Below are 25,965 nucleotides of genomic sequence, written 5' to 3' on the forward strand. Positions count from 1 at the left end.
CATATCATAAAAATCACTTTGTTGTCCCTAGTTTGGTTACGACATTACAGGCTGATCACCTGATTGTCCGAAAGTAAGATGATCCGTGCTTCGGAAGGCACGATTAGCTGTTGGTCCCGGTTACTATTTACTGATGTAAGTGAGTAATCGTTACGTGAGCCATGTCAGGGGCCTTTGGCGGCTCAATCATAACCCTGACACCAAGGTTGATGAGGCTGGAATTCTGCCTCACAACCCACACGATAAGAGTACCTAAGATTATATTACCAAACCGAACGGAATATTCGTCCGAAGTATTCGGTCTCGAACTACGTCTTTGGTAAATCCAGAGTGCTTAGTTTTTCAGAAACTATCTGAGGAAGAAAGTAACAAAACTAACTAGTTCTATGTATTCATATGTCATGGTTTGTTTATTTTATTAAATCATAGGTTTGCGTTTGACCACAATCCAATGTGATGTGCTGTTCCCGATAGTAAAAAGGCGCAAAACTTATGTAAAATGCTGTATTACCTAAACCTTTAGACAGATATTATGACCAGAGTACAAAAAAAAACAATTTGAAAAAGAAAAGCAGCCAGTGTCCTTACTAAGAGTGCTTACTAAGAGTGCTTACTAAGAGTGCTTACTAAGAGTGCTTACTAAGAGTGCTTACAAAGGGAACATTCCCAGGAACGGCACATCACTAGTGAAGATGTACAAGCTACACCTATTAAATGCCTATGCACTCTAGTTTTTAAGATACCAACATTGTAATGTTTCCGCATTTATTATTTACGGACACCACAGACACAGAAAGACAGGTAAGTACATAACATTTATACAGAACAGAATCCACACAAAAAAACAAACAAACCAAAATCATAAGAAAATATATATGCGCAGCTTATTACAAATCAAAAAAAGTATCCTGAAGTATGTTACTTTTATTATAAATATTATAATTTTCTTTTATATACTTATATAAAAATCAATTGCTGTTCGATAGTCTCGCTAAAACTCGAGAACAGCTCAGCCGATTTGGCTGATTTTGGTTTTGAAATGTTTGTCGTAGCCCACGGAAAGATTAAATGAAATGAAAAGTGTGATATAAAGTTCACTGAGAGATCTATTTTAAAATAATTATATTCATATGCGACGCCGAAACCGAATAGGTAATTACCGAATAGCCGGTTTCAGTGCCGAATACTAAAACCCAAACAGAATATTCGGCGCATCTCTATTAAATAAACAAAATTGTTCAGAGACAGTAATATTATTACTACAGCGCTAACTTTGTTCAGCATTCACTACGTAACGAAATAAATTATGTACTTACTATATGCTCATCGATCAATATACTTGTTTCGAACATTTCTAAGAACTCTCTCTTTAATAAGGAGACTTTATAAGTAGGCATCAGGCCTTTACTGCCCATCGAACAAAGTCTTTCTAAGCTCTCTGTAATTATGAATAAAATATTAGTTTTCTACTACGTTTCTACTGTATTCGTTTCACATGGCTAACTACTGCGCTAGGTTACTTGACAACCTAGTCAAATGCGATACTTTTACAAAACGTCAAAACGAATGTTTTTTTTCGAGTTTGTATGTATGTATGGAAATACTGTCATGTGATGTCATCAATAAAAGCGGATTATGTGAACATTCCGGGAATTCCACTTACTAAGATCCTAATCCTAATAAACCTTCGGTCCCTCCATTCATATCAAAGATTTTATGCATTATTAATGCCATCTGCGGCAAATCGACAATAAGTAAAGTAAAAAAAAAACACAGACACTACACATTGACGTTATCGTACACGCGCATCTGTGTGTAACGTCTGACGTCCATACGATTGAAGACTAAAGTAAGACCGAGGGGGTGAGGTAAACATAGCTTAGCCGCTGCAGCCGGTGGGGAGCGGAGAGTTGCCGTTATGTACGTAGTATTATTATTATGCTTCGGCTTCCAACTCTACCACTGGGTGTAAGTCATGTCTTCAAATGCATATAGTCTCAAAAAAGCATACCAGTAATAGGACGATACGCCTCATCGACTTTTAGCTTCAGAGTGGCAGTGTACCCAGAGGTTAGCTCCCGTCTGATTTCCTCCACCGACCCTATTGCAACTATTTCGCCCTTATCAATAATCGCCAATCTGTCACATATGTAATCTATCTGCGTCCAATCCATGCTATAATTAAAAAAACGAATGGTATATATATTTCCTAAATAATTCGAAAGTTATAAAAATATTTACTTAAATAAATAAGTGTATTATGAAATGCAAAAAATAAAATCACGTCATAAACTTAGATAAAGCATATACAATACATACAAGGGCAAGCTAATCATTATTATGGCTAATGTCGAATATATTGTGCCAACGAAGGAATGAATTAGTTTGTGTAATTGACCAGATTTACTTGACCATCGAAAAGATAGATGCTTCCCTGATCGCCAAACTCCAGTAATGGAGAGGCACAACAAGAAGAAGGCTTCGTCTGTCGGTCAGATGCTCCGTAATTCGAGCCTGACCGTAATATCCACTGGGTGTCTCAAGGCGGGTACAGACTAAAGATGTGTATGACGAACTCATCGCTTAAATACGAGATTGGCTGGAATTCGTGCAGAATCGCAAAGAGTGAAAGAATCATGGGCTGGCCAGTCTCAAGCAGATAAGATAGATTACCTTTCTTCAGCAATGAGGCAGGCGGCACCTTGGTCACGCAGCAGTCGTATAGCTCTCACTATCAGGGGCCTCGTATGTGGGTCCACACTCCCACAGGGCTCGTCTAGCAGCACCGCGCTCGCTTCGCTTATCAGAGACTTAGCTACAGCCAGACGGTGCGAACAACCTGAACTGTATGAGCTGAACAGCTGATGCGCATGTGTGGTTAGACCTGAGGAAAGATAATTAATTATACCTTTGTGCATACATGCTTTAATGCTGGACTGGGAATAAATAAAAACATAGAACGTCTGCGTCTTATGTTTCTGGAGATATGGTATAAACTGACAGATGTGTAGTGTTCCCTCTAACATTAGGACAGATCGGGATGGACTGATCACATCATGCTTCTCATCGTTTTATTTATTTATTTTATTTTATTTCCATAATTCTTAAACAATATCTTTACAGGTATACCCAATGCGATATCGATACATAAATGCGATTAAATATTTTATAAAACAAAGTATGAACACACACACAACATAACATCTAGTACCCACTGAAATAATTTCCACCACGTATCCACTTTAGAACTTCATACATATGAGGTTGCAAGTTATCTTCTTGCTTGGAGCTCCACTCTCTAAGGGATTACTTGCATGAGAGTATGTAATCTGTACTTATGTATTTATGACAAACATCATAGAAGGAAAAATTTAAGGGGAGAGAGGAAGGGGTAAACTAAGAAACATTTATGAAACAAATAAAAGAGAAGGTGCAGGTCGTGTCGTATCAGGAGGTCAAGGATTTCGCGGGAAGAAGAGAGGAATGGCGATTACTCCACCGACAAGAGCGCAGCTTAAGAGACGCTTATGCTAAGAGAGGTTTCTTTTTTAATTCGTCCGAACTTTCGTCGAGATTGGACGTGTGTAATTTTTTAATGGAATATTTTGAAAATTCGTAATTATAAATTCGTGATTGGTGGATTTCTTAGAATTCAATTTCTTGTCTCTCTTGTGGACATCTTACGGGAGGTTACCGCCCACTGGGAGTGTCTAGAAAGGGACAAGTGTTAGAAAGAATTTCTTTTCTCAAAAAGTGTTTGTGTTTCGGAGTGGCCGGCAGCGCGAGGTTTCGAACCCGAACACACAGGTGTGACGCAGCGACGGCGTTGAGGCAGACTGCTACACCACTCGACCATATCAGTGTGTGGCGGCGCGGCGAAATAGGCGTTCACTACGTGCAACGGACGACGTCATATGCAGTATGGCAGCGCCGGGTTATTGTTCGGCATGCAATACGCAGTTTTCAAGAAGAAAGGAGTATATGCAATGTTGCCGTTGCAATTTACAATTCGATCTTATATGTGCCGGAATAAATGAGAATATTTTTTACAAGGTGATGAGTTTTGAGAAGAAAGCGGAATGGAAATGTCCTAAGTGCAGAGGTAAACAGCCACGGGATTATGGATGCGGATCCCTAGATACCCCTACCCGTCAAGTACTTAATCCGGCGATTATAGTGAATGAGTCACTTATTGACCTCGAAGATGAGGCAGTCAGCAATGTTACGCTGAGAAATAATCGTCGTCGTTTTGAAGAGAGGAGGGAGGAACAGGAGACAGAAGTACAGCATGAGCCAGAGGTACAGCAGGAGCCAGAAGGGGTGAATCCAGTAACGAAGGCTTGTATTTGCGGAGGATTGAATGGAGAGAATATAAAAAATATAATTAGACAGGAGATGAATTCGGTATTGCAATACTATCTGGAAACATTTCTTAAAGATAAGTTTAGCAAAATGGAGTCCAAAATAGACAGCTTAAAAGAGAACATTGTTTCATCGTGCCTCGAAAAAACGAATAGAAAATTGAGTGAAAAGGCGACTAAACCATTAGTTTCTACTGTTATGCCACCAGCTGATAAATTGAATAAGAACTGCCCAACAAAAAAAGGGCCAATTACTAAGATTACTAGGACACCGGAGCCTACTGTAACGACTACTAATAGGAAGGACAAAAGCCCCGCTCTTACATACGCCGAGAAGGTGTCCGTCGATAAACCCACAGCATCTATACAAAGCGCCCCCGGCCATCGGGAGAAGCAGGACGATGACTGGGTGACGGTTAAAAACAGGAAAAGACCGAAAGTAATGAAGGGCGGCAATGTGACTATTAACAGTCTAAAGGCAGTAGAGAACAAAAAATATCTGCATGTTTGGTCTCTTCATCCAGACACAACTGTTGAGGCAGTTCGGAGCCACGTGGCAAGCGTTGTGGGAGAAGGCCAAGATATTTTTAAAGTTGAGAAGATTACACCTAAAACAAAGAGGGAGTACTCATCATTTCGTATCGGAATTGCTGAAAGTTTATTTGAGAAGATAAATAATTCGGAAGTGTGGCCAGCTCATGCTCGCTTTAGCGAATGGCTGTGGTTTCGTACCTCACAAAAGGCCTCGGAACATAATTAACAACAACGTATCGGAGTTGAGTGTCTACTACCAGAACGTGAGAGGGCTTCGCACAAAGCTAAAGCAAGTGTATACGAATATATTGGAGGCCGATTATGATTTAATTGTTATGACTGAGAGTGGTCTTAACAAGTCAGTGCACGATGGGGAATTAATACCACAAGGATATACGATTATACGATGTGATCGAGACGATGGCCGCAAATTGGGAGGCGTCCTTGCTATTGCTAAGCCGGGTCTTGACATAGATGTGGTCCCCCTACCCACTGGGACTGATTTACATAGTAGACAATTTGAATTACTTTGTATAACTGTACACCGCTCGAACCATTTATTATTTTTGTGTTGCATTGGATATATCCCCCCTGGGGCAGATAATAGTGAGTACATGTATATGTTCCACTTACTGGAAACTTGCTGTGTTAAATATAAAAATATACTGTTACTTGCTGATTTGAACTTGTATTCGGCTCACATAGACACTCAATGCTACTATGAGTACTTCGTTACTTTTTGCGAATTCAGTCAATATAACTATGTAAATAATTGTAACAATAGGACTCTTGACGTTGTTCTTTCGACATTTAAAGAAGATAAAATTACTGTTACAGAGGAATCGGAATGCTTAAGCAAAAAAGATCCCCAGCATCCGGCTTTAAACATAACAGTCTGCTGTAACTTCAATAGTTCGCATAGGCCGTGTCAATTGAAGGGTGGGAAAATTGTACCTAGCTTATACCCGCGATGGAATTTTTACAAAGCCGATTTTGAGTCTTTGTACTCGGTTATCGCGAACACGAATTGGGACATGGTGTATGAAGCCACTGAGGTTGACAAAGCGTGCTCATTAGTTTATCGTATTTTTTATGAAATTCTAGATACGCATGTACCTCGGAAATTAAATTCGACACTTATTTCGGAATATAGCTATCCAGAGTGGTATACACGGGATATAGTAGAAATGTTAAAGAGTAAGGCAGAATGGCACAGGATTTACAAAATTACCCACTCGGACTTAGCGTATGATGAGTTTGCATATTATCGATCTGTCGTTAAAACTAAGATTAAGGAGGCGTTTAATTTGTATCAAAGTCGTAAGAATGCACAATTTACAGAAGATCCGAGGTCTTTTTGGGGCTTCATCTCAAATAAACGCTCGGATCGATTCAAACCGAAACTCATGAAGGACGGAACTACTTTACCTATTGAGCAACATGCCCAGGAATACGCCGATTATTTCCAGTCTATTTATGGGGAGATTCCCCCGCGACTGGATCCAGCCGCGGCAGCCCAAAATTCAACAGACAGGGGCACAAGGGTGCATATTGGGCAGCTCACCCTAGGTGAGGTCAAAACTGCTCTTAAGAAGCTAAAGCCTAAGCGTTCAGTAGGGCCAGACGGCATACCTCCCTTTATAGTTAAAGATGCATGGATGGTGCTGGCCAAACCATTGTGTCATCTATACAATCTGTGTTTATCAAGTGGTACATATCCTGAAGGCTGGAAACTGTCAAAAGTGACTCCAATACCTAAGGGCTCTGCCAAGTCAAACGTAAGCGGGTATCGTCCTGTCGCAGTTCTGTCTACGTTTGCGAAGGTCATGGAATCCATTCTTTGTGCAGCTATTTTTCCACAAATAAGTGCTCACCTTAGTGAAGCGCAGCATGGGTTTAGGCCTGGTCGTAGCACAGACTCCAACTTACAGGAGTTTCTAAACTACGCTATTGAAGAGCTGGATAGTGAAGCGGGAGCCCAAGTAGACGTGGCCTATCTAGACTTTATGAAAGCCTTCGATAGCGTGGACAATGACATCCTGTTGCAGAAGTTTGCGATGTATGGCTTTACCCCGCGATTGCTGAAATTTTTCTCAAATTATCTGAGTGGGCGTAAGCAATACGTGGAGTATAGTGGGTTCACTTCGGATCCCTATAATACATATACGGGAGTAAGCCAAGGAAGCAACCTGGGTCCATTAGAATTTATCATTATGATAAATGACCTGCCTGACGTAGTTGGTAATGCAAAATGCTTACTGTTTGCAGACGATTTAAAATTATATCTGGCAATAAGACAAAGAGAGGACGGTGAACGTTTGCAGGAGGACATTGGCAGGGTTGTTCAATGGAGTAATCATAATAAGTTACCCTTCAATGTGGAAAAGTGCGTCGTAATGTCTTGTACAAAAGCAAAAGTACCTGTAATACATAACTATGATATCGATGGTAAACTAATAGTGCGAGTGACATCGATCTGTGATTTAGGCATTAAAATGGCTCATGACCTTAGTTTTAAAGATCACATTGTAGATGTTTGCGCCAAGGCATTTCGTAACCTAGGATTTGTACTCCGAGAATCCAAAGACTTCGAAGGTACGGCTACAGTGCGTGCTTTATATAATGCGCTGGTCAGAAGCAGATTGGAAAGCGGTAGTATGAATTGGTCTCCCTATGAGGCTAAATATAAGTCAATGCTCGAAAAATTACAAAATAAATTTCTGAGGTACTTATATTTAAGGGAGTTTGGAGTATACCCGTACTTTCCTCTCATGTATCCTACATTATTTGTAATGGGTATGGTAGGTTACTATAAATTAGAGGTACGACGGGATGTTGCTCTGGGGAAGTACGTGTTTAAAGTCTTTCGAGGAAAACTCACTAATATCACCATGTTAGAATCATTAAAGATAGTGGTACCGAGCAGCAGACTTCGACGGGGCCCTAGAGCAGATTTGTTTAAGGTACCGGTAGCTAGGACTAACATGCTTAAGTTTAGTTCATTAACAAGGGCCATTGAAATACTAAATGAAATATCACATAATCTAGATTTGTTCACATGCTCATTGACTGAGTTCCAGAGAGTAGCGTTTGAACTACTATGTCGCAAGTAAGATTGTTGTGATTGATTGTTGTTGTTGTGATTGTTTTTTATGATAATTGTTCTTTCTTTATAATATCGCTATCATTATCGCATTAGGTTAAGTGAAACCTGTAATGATGATGTTTTTAGCTAATAGTAAATAAATAAATAAATAAATAAAAATAAAATTTTGGATGCCCTCCACCCATTAATGTACACAATCAATACACACAATTACACTCAGTTATTTGTGTTTCTCGTGTATGTTGTTTTTACTATGTGTTTTGTTTGATTGTAAGTTGTGTGTTACTCCGTGTTTTATATTATATATTTGTTATTTGTTTTGTATTTGTTACTGTGGTGTCCCTTTATAATAAACGTTTCTTTCTTTCTTTCTTTCTTTCTAATGTTCAGTGTTTGAGTATTGCTGAATTTTGTATCTCGTTTTGTATCTCGTTTTTGTGTTAGATAAAAAGTTTGTATTGTGGCGTGCGTCATAGAAATAAAACATTTCCTTTCTTCCTATCTTCCATAACAAGGACTTACCCATGTAGTTCAGGTTGCTCATAGCCATTTTGCTGGACATGCTTCTACTGTGCCCATGCAAGGCTGCGAGTATTTTCAAGTTCTTATACCCGGAGAGAAACTCGTCCATCCCATCTGCTGCACACGACGACACCCTTTTAATATACTGTAGAATGAAGGTATAGCAGTGCATCACGGACCAAGCATAGAGAGAATGGTGAAGGCGACAGTTCATTTTGTTCCTTAATTTCGCTAAAACTCGAGAACAGCTGAACCGATTTGGCTAATTGTAGTCTTGAAATACTGGTGAATGTCCAGGGAAGGTTTAAACAATGAGCAAATATGGAAAAGGGTGATACGAAGTTCAGAACACATAAATGAACCATGGTAGCCCATTCGGAAGAACGCTTTACTCTGTAAAGGAAAACATCGTAGGGAAACCCACAAATCCAGGAAATGTGCGCTTGGAGGTATGTGACCTAATCTGTAATTTGGCTGGTTCTGCCTTCGGGTTCAAAGGACGGACAGGCAGAAGTTACTCTTCTGTAACAAACCGAAACTGTCAAATCTTAAAAAATCTAAAGAATATCGAATTTGTTACAAAGGAAAATCCCTCTATGTATCCGTTTTTACGTGATGCAATCGGCATACCTAATAGTAGGGAGTTAGAAAGAGACAAAAACTAGCCTAAGTCACTCCCCAACCCTTCAACTGTATTCACTTAAAAAATAACGTCAATTCGTCGCTCCGTTTTGCCGTTAAGGCGGACTAACAAATAGACTCACACACACTTTCCCATTTATAATATTAGTATGGATATAATAATGGTCATTTCAGAGTTAGGTCGCAGGCTCAGGGAAAAAACGGGTGACTCTCGCTCCGGTTCGTTCTTGGAGCAAAAGTTGGCCATTGCTATTCAGCGCGGTAATGCGGCGAGCGTTATGGGCACCTTTGCACCCGGAACGGTCAGGGGCGGGTTATGTATGGACTAAGTTTTTTAAATAATTTTATTGATAAATTGTATATTTAGTATTAAGATTTGACTAATAATTAAATATATATATATATATATATATATAGATTTATTTATTACCTGCCGCCTTTGCTTCTTCAGATAGAAGCCATTGATACAACTGCGTCCTCGAGTGATCACGAGAAACCCTGATACCATTCCTAGTGTAGTGCTCTTGCCAGCTCCATTTCTACCAAATATACCTAGGCATTGCCCTGAAATCAACACAAAGAAATTAAGTTACATCACTTATCTCATCTGAGGTCCGGGTTCGGTTCCCGACGGGGAAATCATTATTTTCATATATATGTAGAAAGTGGTGTGGGGCAAACAATTACAGTTCTCATATGTATAGATATTTTTCTTTATATTAAGCTAAGGGCAAGTCGTTAAGCCGTTGGTTCTGGCTATTAGCCGTAAAAACACCTCCACCAACCCGCAGTGGAGCAGCGTGGTGAGTATGCTCCATACCCCCTCCGGTTGATTGAGGGGAGGCCTGTGCCCAGCAGTGGGACGTATATAGGCTGTTTATGATGTTGATATGATGAAGAACAAGTCGTGGAGGACTTACTAATAATATCAATATATAGGTAAGTAAGTACGTTTTGTTGTTGTGATTGTGAATGCCGTAAATTATGTACCTGTAGTTGGGTCAAATATATACGAAAATTAAGACTTGAATTTTATAACTTTTGTTGATATACCTATTTACTTAAATAAATAAAATAAATAAAAATTATAGATAAGATATATGTAAATTTTATAAAAGTAGTATAATATAATAGATAAGCAGACAGTCGCTTCTGTAAAAAACAGATCTGTCATTTGACAGATCTGTTTTTATAGGGTCCCGGGTAAGTGGACCCTGTAAGTAATTAAACGGGACCCTATAAGTAATTAACCATTAAACGGGATAATGATAGGGAGATGATGATACATACATACATAAACTCACCCCTATTTCCCACCGGGGTAAGCAGAGACTATAGAATTCTATTTGCTTCGATCTTGACACACTTCTCGTCCTTCCTCCAGATTCATCAATCGCTTCATACACACGCCAGTTCAGAGGAGATGATGATGATATAATATTTTTTTTTCTTTATTTTTTTTTTAAATTAAAAAAAAATAGATGAGATAAATAATAGATCTTACCTTTTTGGACGGCCAGACTTATACCTCGCACAGCATGTATTGGCTTCCCGAATCCTAAGCGAAAAACTCTATGCAGATCGTCAGCCAGTATCACTGTAGGGTCCCTCTGCCGCACTGAAATAATATTACATACATACATACATAAACTCCTATATCCCATCGGGGTAAGTGGAGAAAATGTAATAGCAAATAAACAAAAATTAAAAATTATAATAGGTTATATTGGTTCCTTACCTTCTCGTTGTAGAATATCATCTGTAACAAAAAAAATATTCATGTAGCATTCTAATTTTTTTTTGACGTGACTTATTGTAGATTTGCCGCAGATGGCATTAACTACTTGGCCGGACAAATGGGGAGGGCTGAAGGCTCTCACCCTATACAACGTTTAAGACAACAGGCCTGAGGGTGCCCAGTTGGGCGCGAACCTCGGCTCAGGGCGTCGTCTGAGAGGAAAAATATTTGAAAGAATTAATCGACCCTAGTGGGTCGATAGCGATAAGCGCTGAATGAGGGAATAAGCGCTGAATGAGGGAGGTAGCATTCCAAAGCCACCTCACCACATACATGCGAGCAAGATGGACTGATCGTGCGCGCTCCCTTTTCCCTTAACGTCTTAAATAGACTACTAGAGAGGGAGAGGGGTGAGGGGATCAAGCTCGCACTAAACTCGTATTGGTGTAGGGCGGAGTGTCCCTTCTATTAAACATTTTTATGACGAGACTCATTTATTAATTATTATAGATTTGTCGCATTATGGATTCTATATTATGAGCTATGCTCGGTATTTCTCTGCTGGATCGAATCAGAAATGAGGAGATCCGCAGGAGAACTAAAGTCATCGACATAGCTCGGAGAATTGCAAAGCTGAAGTGGCAATGGGCAGGACACATAGCGAGGAGAACCGATGGCCGCTGGGGCGGAAGGGTTCTGGAATGGCGACCACGTGTCGGACGACGCTCAGTGGGTAGGCCCGCTACAAGGTGGACCGACGATCTGGTGAAGGTCGCGGGAAGCCGTTGGATGCGGGCAGCGCGGGACCGATCGTCGTGGAGATCCTTGGGGGAGGCCTATGCCCAGCAGTGGGCGTCGTACGGCTGATGATGATGAACGTCACAACACTAGTCTATGCATTTTGACAGTTTTAACTCGTACGGTCACGAGTACTAATATGTATGCACTTTGAAACACGTCACATTAACTTTTTTGACAAATTAAACCGTAAGTCTCATTAAATGTCAAATATAATAGTTCGACAGGGTTGTAAAGTTGGTACATGATATTGCTCATGACTGTACCTACCGCGCATTAAAATTATTGTAAAACGTTATGGATACAGAGTGTTAGTGATACCGTATCGAATACACGGGGTGATATTGTGGAAATGAAGTACAACGCAATTACTTTGTAAAAAAACGGTTTCCAAAAGAGGAGCGTGTGCTCGCGCAGATGAATTTGAATAACTGACGTTTTGACAGCCGATGACGACCTCGCACGTCACTAGAAAACACCCCTCTCGTCGCAAACGCACGAAGCCGCGCAGGCTGCTCTTTTGAACGCCATTACTTTATTTATAAATAAAAAAAAACAATACAAAATGTTAAGCTACCCTCCACATGGGGAATGATTCAGCTAATTATTCTGATATCAAGTGGAATTTTCCGTCGCATTTTTTTTTAATTATTATTTTCAATCCCATACTTTTGCGATGGAAAATTCCACTTGATATTACCTAAATCAGAAACATCCCCCTCAGTATTCGGTACAGTGCCAATTACATACAACCTGTAACCACTAAGTAATTATATCATCTCGGCCTCCGTGGTCCAGTAGTTGAGCGTTGAGCTCACGATCCGGAGGTCCCGGGTTCAAATCCCCTTGGGGACACCTCACGAAAATCACTTTGTAATCCATAATTTGGTTACAGGAAATTACATGCTGATCACCTGTTTGTCCGAAAGAAAGATGATCCATGCTTCGGAAGGTACTACTTACTGATGTAAGTTTTGTAGTCGTTACATTAGCCATGTCAGGGGCCTTAGGCGGCTCAATAGTAATCCTGACACCAGGGTTGATGGGGTTGGTATTCCACCTCACAACCCACACGATAGAAGAAGCAGACTCAATTATTGTACGGAACTAGGCGTTACGTTTTGTACTAAGTACCTACTTACTGTGCTACTTAAACGAATAGGCAGTATGAATCCTTTGAAATGTGATACAAAAAATAAGACAAATAGTTAACAATCGATGATACTAACACTCTTTGAATTTATTTCTTACAAACTCTTCCTCCGCCTTTACCCTCGCATTAGTGCATCTCTTCGCTGGAGCTTTGTACATGTAATTGACTATACGAGACCATACATTCTGTATAATTCGTCGTTGTAATAACATTAGAATTATCTGCAATAAATTATTTAGTACCTAGCAGGTTAAAATGGTCACAATGGAATAATCCCTCTAAAAAGGAATAGTGCAATTTGACCTTTGCGAGCATATAAAAGTACCTAAGCGTGCCGCGTTTAATAGCAATACTGCTTCCTTAGACGAATTGCTACCTACCCTAGTCATAATACAAATTATGGTATCCCGTTTCATAAGACACACACAGACCATGATATAAAAAAAAATAAGAATTTAAAAAACCCCCGACCAGAAGAAATTACTCTAACAGCAGACCAGCTCAGTGGTTCCAGAAGACATTAGTGTTACAAATGTCAGATCCCACATAAGCTTGCAAGCAAACTGAGCGTGTAACATTCCTATCACACCTAACAAACGACCTGATGACCTTCAAGACCTAAACCGATTTCCACCAAACATAGCTAAGAACACTCTCGACTGATATACCTTTCAAAGAAAAAAAACACATTAAAATCGGATCATCCGTTTGGGAGCTTCGATGCCACAGACAGACACATACACACAGACACGTCAAACTTCCAGGCAACCAAGTATTTTTTTAAACTAGTAAAAAAAATATAGAAACGAAGGGTTAACTCACCCAATAAAATATACAATCTGCTATGAGCATTACGATAACAAACAACCCGACTGACCATATATTATCAGCTATAAAATAATAAGAATACGCGGTACCGTCCTTTGACTCTGAAATCACAAAATCAGGATTGAGAATATCAAGAGTGAAAAGGCACTTGCCTCGTGGTTCAAGCGAGCATCCAAAAATAGTGGTTAGCCACCAACTAATTTTATTTTAATTATATCTATCATTTTCTTATCCGCCGAAACGGAAAGGGACGGGTAATCGACAAGTATAAAATTTATAGAACACACGTAAATTTTAATTAATAATTTACAGGAATTTGTATAAAAAGCACACTGTAACATCACATAAAAACGTGATAAAATATCGGACTTATTACCTGGTTGATTGAGGGGAGGCACACACACGCGTGTGTGTGTGTGTGTGTGTGTGTGTGTGTGTGTGAGTGAGTGATTCAGACCAGTGGAATTTTCCGTCGCAAAATCCATATTTTTGTGATTTTTTAAATTAAGTATTTTAAATTTTATTTTTGCAATGGAAAATTCCACTTTATATTAACTCAAAATAATGAGCTGAATATTCCCCCTTAGTTTCGTTACGATGTCGCTTACACCCCGTACTTCCTGTCGAAAAATTCATGAAAACTTTAGCGTTTTTTTAAATTATTTTCATTTCCATACTTTTGCGACGGAAAATTCCACTTGGTAACTTCTCAGTATCATGGTCTGAACCATCCCTGTTTTCGTTACGATGTCACTAACACTCTATATAGGTTGTTTATTAATGTTATTTATGCACGAAATATACTTATTAAAAGAAATACTCACCACAACACTTAGTTTTAGTTAATATAAAGTCATCGGGGAAGTTAGGGCATAAATGAAAGTTTGCCCTACAAAAGGCGTTATTTCTTGCTACATAAGCCGCGTAATACATTCCATTAGCAAAACCGAAGATAGGGTTTAAATAGCCCAAAAACTGAACCGCATAAATGGCTATAGTAATGACGTTAGCATTGCTTAACTCGTGTAGTGTAGTAAGAAGTAGCGGTAAAACAAACCCTGAAAAAAAAACAAGTCATGTGTGTATTATGTCATCATACATATCGCTTTTTCATAGGGTGCGTCTACCTAACCTGGAGATTTGTTAGCACGGTATGTGTGGTGCTCCCTGGCCGGACATCATCAGATCTAGTGGGTTAATATGGCCACATCTAAGAAAGCAATATTGCTATTTGACATTTGTTTGCATTGCGCACTTACTTTTATATGCGCAAATGTCAAATTGCAACATTTCTTTCTTAGATGAATTGTTTTAAGTTTACGCGGTTAGACTCCTGGGGAGTCTCATATCCCCATTTAAACGCGGTAAGAACCCGTTATTATGTGTTTTAATTAGATGAATTGCTTTGATATGGCCATTTTAACCCCCCTATTATCTACACAATGGTGTTAATTCCTGCAGATGCCATCTAATTTTATTCTAAGTTATACCTGACATTTTTTATACGTTGAAAAAGAAAGGGACGGGTAATCGACAGGCATAAAATTGATAGAATACACGTTAATTTTAAGCAGAAATCTAAAACAACCGTTTAAAATTTTTACATCGGCCAATAACCCGACAGAATTTAGTAGACAACACGTCAAACGGATTGCATATTAGCGAGATGCCTATTTTATTCACACGGGTTATTTATTCATTTTAAAATTAACCTATTAACAACCATCCGTTCCTTTCTTTTTCAACGGATAAGATAATGACAGGTATAACTTAAAATAAAATTAAATGGAATCTATAGGAATTAGCACCAATATCTATTTATATGCATAAACGCGGTGATTCCTGTAGACACCATCTAATTTTATTTTAAGCTATACCTGTCATTTTCTTATCCTCCGAAAAGGAAAGATAAGTAATGTATTCTATTTCGGATTTTGAATTTTTAGTTTATGCGGTTTAAGTATAAAATAAAAATAAAAACAAATATTACCATAACCTATGGAATGCATGTATATATTCGTGATGACATGCTTTTCATTCATAGTGAAACTGATAACATACGAAAATATAAGGAACGTTGGTCCAAATATAATCATAAGTATGAAAATGAATACTGCAACAAATGAAAATAAATTATTATTGAACCATAGACCTAATTATAATATATATAACAAGTAAACAACTAATCTCTGTAAAAAAGTGTCCGCGGCGTAAAGACACTGAACAACCGATATTGCACTTTATTTAAACAGTCATAAACATCCTCATAATTTGACGAAACGAACTTATACTATCTACATAACTTAATGTATACGTATTTACAACACGGTTCCAACGCTATTTTAGAAAGAATTTTAGCGAATGTATTTGTTTATAGTAAGTTAGTGTGGCCAAGGGATCTAAGGGACATTACCAAAATAGAAGCACTGTACTTACTAAGGAAATCACTGTGGTCGAAAGTATTGTCAGTATCTAAAAGACTAGCTGACAATATGACCGAAGTGGGAACTATAGCTGTGTATAGACACATGTGAGGTATTAGTTTGCCCAGCCAAATTATATAGGGAGGCACACTTAAATGTAAGTGTGTGAATCTAACACCTTTGTAATACTCTTCTATGCATAGCAGGATGAATGGAGCGACAGGTACCACAGATACTAGAAAAAAATATACAGGGTGTTAGTGACATCGTAACGAAAACTTTGAGGGATGATTCAGACCATTATTATGCGGAATTTTCCGTCGCAAAAATATGGAACTGAATATAATTTACAAAATTAATAAAATTTTCATGAATTTTCCGACAAGAAATTCCACTTTATATCAACTCAGAATCATGGTCTGAATCATCCCCCTCAGTATTTGTTACGGTGTCACTAACACCCGTACGCACTTGTATGGCTACCTGTCAAAACCTATGTCCAAAGGAGCCACGGGGCTATGGATTAAAGAGGCATTCAGACGAATAAGAAGACATCAGTAGATAAAACCTGTGCGAATCAAATTCCACTTTCTTATAAAGTAAAGTAAGGCCAACCAGACGAGATAAAAAACGTAAACAAGCGGACCGTTACTGAGTTACATTGCGATAGCCAGGGATTATTATCTCTGTCCTTATCACTCGTACGCGCACTTATGGCATCAGTTGGTCAACGACAGCTGTCGTTGTGTGTTTTGTGGTACAGGAAAGCAGTCAGCACCGTCAACATTTGGTCCGCCATTTTATGAACAAAAGTTCCGTGACGCTCATGTGACGACTACTTACCTACTTAAGGGCATGCATAGTCGCAATATTAAATAAACTATACTTACGAAACACAACCCACATGGCCCAACCAAAGCAAAGGTATAAGTTTTTGAACCCTTGACTAGATTTAAATTGCAAGGGTTCGATAGACGTCGTAATATGATGGTCCTTACTCGCGTATGGCATATGCAAGGACATAAACATGTTGCTAAATATATTAACAGCGGTTGATGCTGTGTTTTTCTTATACAACGGATCGGATGTGTAATAAATATCCGTGCGATTGCCAGCCATCTTGTAGCCGAATTTGGTTTTCTGTTTAATTTTCTGGAAATCTGAAAAAGTATATCAGTATTTGAATTTAGAACTAAGTAAGAACTTTATTGTTTCTTTTTCTTTTTTGACATCACTTATTGTAGATTTTGGATAAAATTTAAAACAAGAAGCCTGGGGGGTGATATTTGAATATACCCTCGATACCCTCGTGGGCGATAGCGACAAGCGCTGAATGAAGAAACAATTAAATATTGCTTTTATTTTTTATTTTATTTTTGACGTGACTTATTGTAAATTTGCCGCAAATGGCATTAACTACTTGGCTGGAGTTTGTTTTTGATTCTCGCGTGAAGTATGAAAGAAATACCTTCGTGTAGGTTGTTAGAAGAAGCAAATTTGACGTGCGGGTAATGTGTTATTAAAGGATTGAAAACGTCAAGTCGCCTGTATCCAACTGGATGGTATAATACTGTCGCGTTGGGAATGTCATTAGATGTCAGCATTGTGGTCTTCGCCCGCACACCATACGTATTTGATGATAATGTTACTAATATGAACGCTATAAAAGGTACAAGGACTTGCTGAAAGAGAAAATAAAAGGGGGGTTAAAATGGCCACATCGAAGCAATTTTGCTTCCTGACTGAGGTTCTGAATTCTTTGCCTGCGAACTTGGGTTTTCTTATGGTAAGGAAAGGCTGTTACATTCTCAACCACATCGTCACTTACCATCAGGTGAGATTTTGGGTCTAATGCTTGCCCAAATGTACCAATTATGACAAACAAATTTGTGATAAACGAGATGATAAATTGGGTGTCTAAAAAGACCGAACAGAGTGGTTAAAATGGCCACATCGAAGTAATTCATCTAAGAAAGCAATATTGCAATTTGACATTTGCGCATATAAAAGTAAGTGCGCAATGCAAACAAAGAAACAAATCGTCTCAGCCCGTCGTCTGAGAAGAAGAATATTTGAAAGAATTAATCGAGTGGGTCGATAGCTAGTACAGACCTACAATTAATGCAGAAGCACTATGTCTCATGCAACTGTTACCATCTATCAACGCGTAATATCAATTAGTGAAATATCTACTCACCAACAATATGAACTGGTATTTATGAAACCATACGAAAGTAAAAACTCTTTTCATAAGCACAGTAAGTTGGTACATATGCAGTCTAAATCCTTTAATGAGGTCTTCCATTTGATCTGTAAATATTTCAAGCGAGTAGCAGTTACTTTGAGGAGTATAACTTTAATTAATACTCGTATAAGACACCAGTAGCGCTAAAATGCGCAACGTGATACAATTTTGTCACGGTCATTTTATCGATTCTAACGATTTAATTATGTCGTTTTGTCGATTAGTGCTAATATGTGAACTGAAATAAGTCATGTCGTTCTGTCAAAATACTGTGTTGTTCGAAATAAATAAACTTATCGATTTCGACAAAATGTATTGAATCACTTGTCGAAATCACTTTGTGAGACTGTCCTTTGTTTGGTAAGGACTTTTCAGGCTTGAATCACCTGATTGTCCGAAAAAGTAAGATGATTCCGTGCTTCGGAGGGTACGTTAAGCCGTTGGTCCCGGCTATTAGCCGTAAAAACACCTCCACCAACCCGCAGTGGAGCAGCGTGGTGGAGTATGCTCCATACCCCCTCCGGTTGATTGAGGGGAGGCCTGTGCCCAGCAGTGGGACGTATATAGGCTGTTTATGTATGTATGTATTGAATCAATCGATAATTTTATCACGTCGCGCATGTTAGCCCTGCCGAAAGTGTTTTCTTTAAAAAGTGCTTATGTACTGGACTGCAAGCATTAAAATCAAAGAACACGTTCAGCTGCTTATTCTTTAGTAATTGTTGGGTTGATCAGCTCTTATCATATAGTCAATCATACCCATCACAGCCTTTGGGGCACGGGATCGAGGCGAAGAAAGCATTCGCTACGTTTATTGGTAGAAACCCTCAATAAAATTCGTGGCACAGTTGGTATGTAGAGCCAGCTGGCCTTTATATCAAAAGTAGCTGCAAATCTTCTGAGTATCTGTGGCTGCCCATTAAGGATTACTGGCTTGAGTTTATGCATGTATTATGTTGAATTGATAAATGTTCAACTCTCCGAAAGAATTATTGACACAAAAACTTACACAGCAATTCGCCATCATAATAAAACAAGTCATCATCTTCTTCAATAAAACTAGAAATAAATTAATTTATTGCTTAAAAAAATATGTATTTAGTCGTGAGTCGTTGGAATGGTCCAAATGGTCTAAATACCACATGGGGTAGTTAGAGGTACATCCATCATCAAACTAAATATCCGCACCTCACCGAGCTTTCTGTTAGACAATGTGATATGTGGTGAGCCAATATGATGAATCAGAATAATGGGGGATCAGGAGACTATCTGACCACCACCATGTTGGGACTTGACCCTGATCACTTATGGCTCTTCCTCCTCAAAAATGGTTTGGAAACATAAGTCTTTATATTGTTATCCTGCCCTGCGTACCTAATTTGAAGATGTATAGAAAACTCCAAGGAAAAGCAGGGGGGTTAAAATGCCACATTGAAACAATTCATCTAAAAAGCAAAATTGCAATTTGACATTTGCGCATATAAAAGTAACTGCGCAATGTTAACAAATGCCGAAAAGCAATATTGTCGTCTTCGATGAATTGCTCCGATGTAGCCTTTTTAACCCCCCCTGCCTCTGGTTCAATTGAATAGACTGTTTTCGTATTATTCTAAGAGCCAGCGGTCTTCAGACCTTGGTTACTTTATAAAAGCAACAATCAGCCCTAAATGATTGTCATAATCTTATTATTTATAGTAGCGACTGTCAAAAAGTCCAATTTACAGTACCTCAAGAAAACTTGCTCCATAGATATCCCTACATCCATCATAGTAATTCCTAGTTCCCTCATCTTTGCTTCTAGAACATCAAACACCTTCGGAAACTGTTCTCGATCATTCGAAGGCAGGGCTAGCGATATTCGGGATTTCAGTGGGAGATGCCTGTCACTATTCAGAGTCACTTCCATGTTTGATAAGTTCTCATTAATGACTTGTTGGATTTCTTTTTTGTCTGCCGACCCTTCGGCTGTTCTTAACGACAGCTTGAAATCAGCACCTATGGATACATTATCTTTACTATATAATGATGAGAACTGGTGCTACGATTTAAAGATAACGCTAAGAGAGATATGAGCTCTTGGTATTGACCACGTGGCGTGGGAGAATTCGCTGATGATCGAGATTTGTAGAGAAAGCGTGTGATCGACGGGCATCATGCTCACGACAACACCTGATTCCAGACTGTGACGAGTAGGTGAATAAAACGACTTCAAGCCAGATATTCCACCTGCCGAAGGCTTCTCCTGCAGAATGTGCTTGAACAACCATGAAAAGTGTACAATTTCAAGACAACGATGTCATATAATAATATAGTCTAAAATAGGCATGCGAAGCCTATGATTACAGTAAGGAGAGGCTAACTCATTAGCGTCTGCATCAGTGTGGGTACACTTAATGGGAATCCATGCCTCAGAATGATGTACCCTTAACAGTACCTAGATTTTTCAAAGTGTAACTTTAACAGAGTAAGATTACATCACACTACCAATGGTGATGACCAACATCAAAATGACATGCGATAAATAAAACAGACAATAATGCAAAATAACAGAATTGCTGAGCATCGAAATCCAGGCGATAGTAGAAGATAAAGGATGAAATTACCAATAGCACTCTTCAAGAATGCAGGAGATCCGTGACACTTCAGACTTCCTTTGTTGATTATTGCTATTCTATCACCTATAGCATCTGCTTCCCGCATTACAGTGGTGGCCACAAGCAGTGTTTTATATTTACGAAGTGCCTGGAAATAAAAGAAACTGGCAAATCCAAAATTACTATTAACGTTGTCAACTTGGGCGAAGATCTGAGATCCGACAAAAATATATTGATTCAGCCACCTTACCTAATTCATAGAGATAAACATGTCGAAAGTCAAGATTACAACAAGAAGCGATGCAAATTTATTTTTCATCCACGTAAATTGTCATAAGTCACAAAACAGGTAGGCCTACTCAAGATAGGTATTGTAAGGTCCGTTCAGTGGCAGCCCTAGGTCTGAACGGTGCGACCGCACCGGGCGCCTAAATAGGGGAGGGCGCCAAAATCAACAAGTCCATGGTCCACCCTGCAGCCCCTGCGGGTTTTGTATTTTGATGAACTGAGGGGCGCCACTTTCAGGTCTCGTACCACCTACATATTTTGCTAGGGCCATCACTGGGTCCGTTTCTGAAGGTATTGATGAAAAAACCCAATTATTACTTCTTTGTTCACATTTCTGCAGCATTGATATTCCTGTCGATGTTTTCCTTTACAGTGGAACGTGTCATTAATATTTATGATTCAAACAATCTTGAATTCAGTGATTTAGAGTACGTTTGTAGAAAATAACTTGCCAGTAACAAGTCCCAAACTCTATGCCTCATCTTTGAGTCCATGCCAGCAGTGGGTTCATCTAACACCAACACATCAGCATCTCCTATCAAGGCACATACTATCTGAAACATGAAATGAAAAGACATTGCTGCCGATTCCGGCAAACAGCACCTAATTTTATTTTACGTTATACTTGATTATATTCATCACAATGTCTTGTTTTTGTGTGTGTCCTTTTAAACTATGTGTGTCTATTCTATTCATCTTTATTCATCCGAGAAGAAAGGAACGGATGATGTAGAGCTGTTAGTTTTAAAACGTATACATATAACCCGAACGAATCAACTAGTTTTCCATCACGATAATACGCCACTAGTTTGACTTACGACAGTTATCAACTTTATTCGGTAACGGCCTCCATGGTCCAGTGGTTTGAGCGTTGCGCTCACGATCTGCAGGTCCCGTGTTCAAATCCAAAAATCATTGGGGACATATCACAAAAATCATTTTGTGAGCCCTATTTTGGTTAGGACATTACAGTCTGATCACTTGATTGTCCGAAAGTAAGATGATCTGTGCTTCGGACCCGATTACTACTTACTGATGTATGTCGTCGTTACATGAGTCATGTCAGGGGCCATGGCGGCTCAATGGTAACCCTGACACCAGGGTTGATGGGGTTGGTATTCCACCTCACCACCCACACGACCGAAGAACTTTATTTGGTCTGTGTTAATAGCTGATACGAGTATGATACGTGAACATGTTTGTGCAAAAATACAATTTTGAAGAGTTTATTTATGTATATAAGTATGTAAAAAAATGACCTGCAAGGCTCTTCTTATGCCAGTTGGAAGTCCTTTAGTATAGAAGTCACCAACACTGACCAAGTCAAGGGCTCGCATTAGATGGTCTTTATTTCCACTGGCAATGGTATCGCCCTTTAGCTGGAACATAACGTAAGAAGCAAAAATAAATCAGCATTACTAGGTTAGCTCCAATTTAGGACCGACTGTCGTGAGTTTTGAGTTTCCCTAAGCACGGGTTATATAAAGACAAAATCCAATGTTATAGCTGGTGGTAGGCATTAGAATTATAGACATAAGTTTAATAAGGGCACAGAAAATAAAAACTTCATTATATTTCATTGTTACCTCACCTGTTGAAAGAAGTAAATATTTTCCATAACAGTAAGGTATTCGAAGGTCATTTCGCGTTGTGGACAATATCCCAAATCTTTTCGCGAGTCATTGAATCGCGTCGAGTTATCCAGACCATTAATGTACACCTTTCCATGAGTAGCACCAAACATTCCTTAAAAAAAACGTCATTGACATAATATTATTTTAACATAAAAACTTTATTGCACAAACAGGAAAAAACAAAATACAAAACAAAAGAGAAATTAAAACACATAACGGGATCTTACCGCGTTTAAATCAGGGATATGAGACTCCCGATTTTTCGGCACTATTGCAAGTGCCATGATCACGGGATGACATCATATCCCTGATTTAAACGCGGTAAGAATCCGTTATTATGTGTTTTAATAATGATAATAACCGCGTAAACTTAAAACAAACTTAAAGCAATAGTATTTGTTTGTGGGCCCAGTTTAAACAGTTTATCAGTGTACCTACTAGGCACACAGGCTGAAACAGTGTGATAGGTAATTATTTATTTTATTTTCATCAAAGAGCTGACAGCTTCAATTACAAATAAATACAAAAGTAGTTAGCAGAAGGCCAATTACAGGCTTCCATATATAAAAGTGAAAAACGTATAAAAGTATAAGAGAAATGTGGTGTAAAAGACGTATAGGGATTAGTAGTATAATGATTGATTGAGAAGGGAATGTTAAGGTTGGTTTGGACACGCAGATAGGATGAAGGAGGAGCGAAACGGATTACAAAAACAGTACATAAAGCGAAGGTTGATGGTAGGGCTGGCAAAGGACAACCTAGAAGGACGTATATTGACCAAATTGGAGATGTTCTTCGAAAAGGTTTAGTACGATCTACTCTGAACCGGCGTGCGTGTATGAAACGATTGATGAATGTGGAGGAAGCAAGTCTTGCTTACTTCTCTTAGAGAAGTGTGTCAGGATCGAAGCAAATGGAATTCCATAGTCTCTGCTTATCCCGCTGGGGAATAGGCGTGCGTTTATGTATGTATGTATGTATGTGTACTAGGCTTCTGCACAAATCGTTGGATCCTGGGGCCTTAGCAATCGACACTGACAGGGTCTTATTTTATTTCTTTCTTCTCATGTAACGTGCATTGTACCTGTGTTTCAATCCTCAGAAACAGGGGTTTCAGAATTATTATTTTTTACCTTTGATAGGTTTGCTCTTGGCCCCACACTTACCCAAAGGCATTGATGAGGCCTAAGATGGAGCGTGCTCGCCTAGAAGGACGAAGACGGACGGACGGAGTAGTAGACGTAACGTCTTCTACAAAATTCATACACACCATTTCACATACGCTACAATATATCTCGCAAAGAACCACGGGTCCCATCTTTCATATAGCATAATCAGTGCCACGCGCTTCAGAACAAAACACCTTTAAAGCGCTTGCCCACTGTGGGTTAACGAAGAAATTATACACCCTTGAAGATCCCGGATATCTTCTTGAGCACGCAGGAAGGTCTGCACCCTTTAAACATCTAATCCTTGCCAGGATATAAACCAACCTGTAACAATGGACAGAAGAGTAGACTTCCCAGCACCGTTGACTCCCAACAACACAGTGATCTCTCCTTTATGGATTTCCAGATCTACGTTTTCTACAGCATGACAATCGGGCTCGTTGAAGTTTCGGAATATCTGCAACCAACCCAACAACTACTGGTCTTTATTCTCGCATTCAGGGTTGTTGATCCAAGAGGATTAGAACACGGAGCCAAACAAGAGTTTGCTGGTAAAAGCCTCCTTACTAAATATCCGGTCTTTGTATTGACGTGACTCAAAAGGCCGGAGGCGGAGTCGCTTAGTTGGCATTAATTACTTGACCAGGCAAAAGGGGAGCGCCGGAGGCTGACTCACTTCACGTACCAATAACGCAGCATTACTCCGTGGCTATATATCTTCACGTTATTGGTAAATGACATTGTAGTGCCACGAGATCGAATCTCGGTTATGTCTTTAAACCACTGAACTCGACTTTATGGATTTGAATTCATTGTTGCATCATAGATGATTGATATCACGTGGTTTTCAGAGTCAGTAGGCTCGTCCCCTATTACCTACATACATGGAACTTCGACACAGCTGGCGAGGAGCTGTACTTATATTATAATCCTGGGGTTTATGAGGCTTGAGGATACAGGCATGAAGTTATGTAGATTATTATACTCACTTTAATAAGTGTTTATGTAACATCCGGTTCCTGTGAGCCACGTTTTACCTTTGTAACTCCGGCAATTTTTATTGCGATCCGCGTACCCGCTGGTTGTGCTTCGAAAAATCTATTGTCCTTTTGTACATTCTGTCCTTCGGCCGTTACGTGGAAGTTCACGCCTTTAACTTGTTTCTTACGAATCTTCTTCTTTACAACGAACCAATATTTTCGCTGAAAGAAGGAAGTAACACTTTCAACTCCCACATTAATGTAAGTAACCCCTTAAAACGTAGAATGATTTTAGTGACATATCTCTCTTCTCTTTCGTACTAAGCTGAATATCTGTAGGCCGAAAGATACATATTATAATGTTGTCTCTTTCACGCTAGGCAATGAACTTACTGTATCTTTATCCTGCTGGCATTCTAATCATACTATACAGGGTGTTAGTGACATCGTAACGAATACTAAGGGGGATGATTCAGACCATGATTCTGAGTTAATATCAAGTAAAATTTTCCGTCGCAAAAGTATGGAACTAAAAATAATTTAAAAAACAAAAACTTTTATGAATTTTCCGACAGGAGATTCCACTTGATACCATCTGAAACTGTATATATTAAGGGGTTTATAATACTTCTGTGTGGTGTGGAATTTAATAAGTAATCTACTCTCTCTCTCTATTCAGTCTGTATCCACCCACTGTTGGATATAGGCCTCCTCTCTTAATAAGTAAAATAGATATTAAACTTACTTGACATAAGAAGTTCCAGGGATGAGCAATGCCATACATGCCCGGTTTAACAGCCTCGAGATACCAGGACAGGCACAGTATCAGGAAGAGGTGGATCGTAAAGAAAACCCAAACCATAAAAACTGAAGCTATCTTTTTTGAGCCATGCGACGTCCACATATTTGAGAATTGGATACCTATACCTGAAGAATAATCCATAACAAGT

At 39.1% G+C, this 25,965-nt stretch overlaps 2 protein-coding genes across 2 annotated transcripts; both read right to left on the reverse strand.

The window, feature by feature from the left end:
• Positions 1-308: 308 nt before the first annotated feature.
• Positions 309-12,129, reverse strand: LOC126374605 (linearmycin resistance ATP-binding protein LnrL-like). The gene is made up of 9 exons (XM_050021295.1): positions 12,007-12,129; positions 10,904-10,924; positions 10,670-10,783; positions 9,596-9,729; positions 8,524-8,668; positions 2,674-2,884; positions 2,012-2,175; positions 1,317-1,438; positions 309-353 (listed from the first exon to the last, which is right to left on the reverse strand). Exons 4-9 carry the CDS (start codon positions 9,671-9,673, stop codon positions 309-311), a joined length of 765 nt encoding a protein of 254 aa, XP_049877252.1. The 5' UTR covers positions 9,674-9,729; positions 10,670-10,783; positions 10,904-10,924; positions 12,007-12,129.
• An 851-nt stretch (positions 12,130-12,980) lies between these two features.
• LOC126374606 (uncharacterized) lies at positions 12,981-25,799 on the reverse strand. The gene is made up of 12 exons (XM_050021296.1): positions 25,761-25,799; positions 25,172-25,237; positions 24,360-24,492; positions 22,819-22,823; positions 22,552-22,611; positions 21,685-21,786; positions 20,954-21,092; positions 18,303-18,415; positions 17,574-17,787; positions 16,996-17,265; positions 14,507-14,740; positions 12,981-13,075 (listed from the first exon to the last, which is right to left on the reverse strand). The coding sequence occupies exons 1-12, from the start codon at positions 25,797-25,799 to the stop codon at positions 12,981-12,983; spliced, it is 1,470 nt and encodes a 489-aa protein (XP_049877253.1).
• Between the last annotated feature and the right edge of the window lie 166 nt (positions 25,800-25,965).

Source organism: Pectinophora gossypiella, chromosome 17 (genome assembly GCF_024362695.1).
Source record: "Pectinophora gossypiella chromosome 17, ilPecGoss1.1, whole genome shotgun sequence".
NCBI lineage: Eukaryota > Metazoa > Arthropoda > Insecta > Lepidoptera > Gelechiidae > Pectinophora > Pectinophora gossypiella.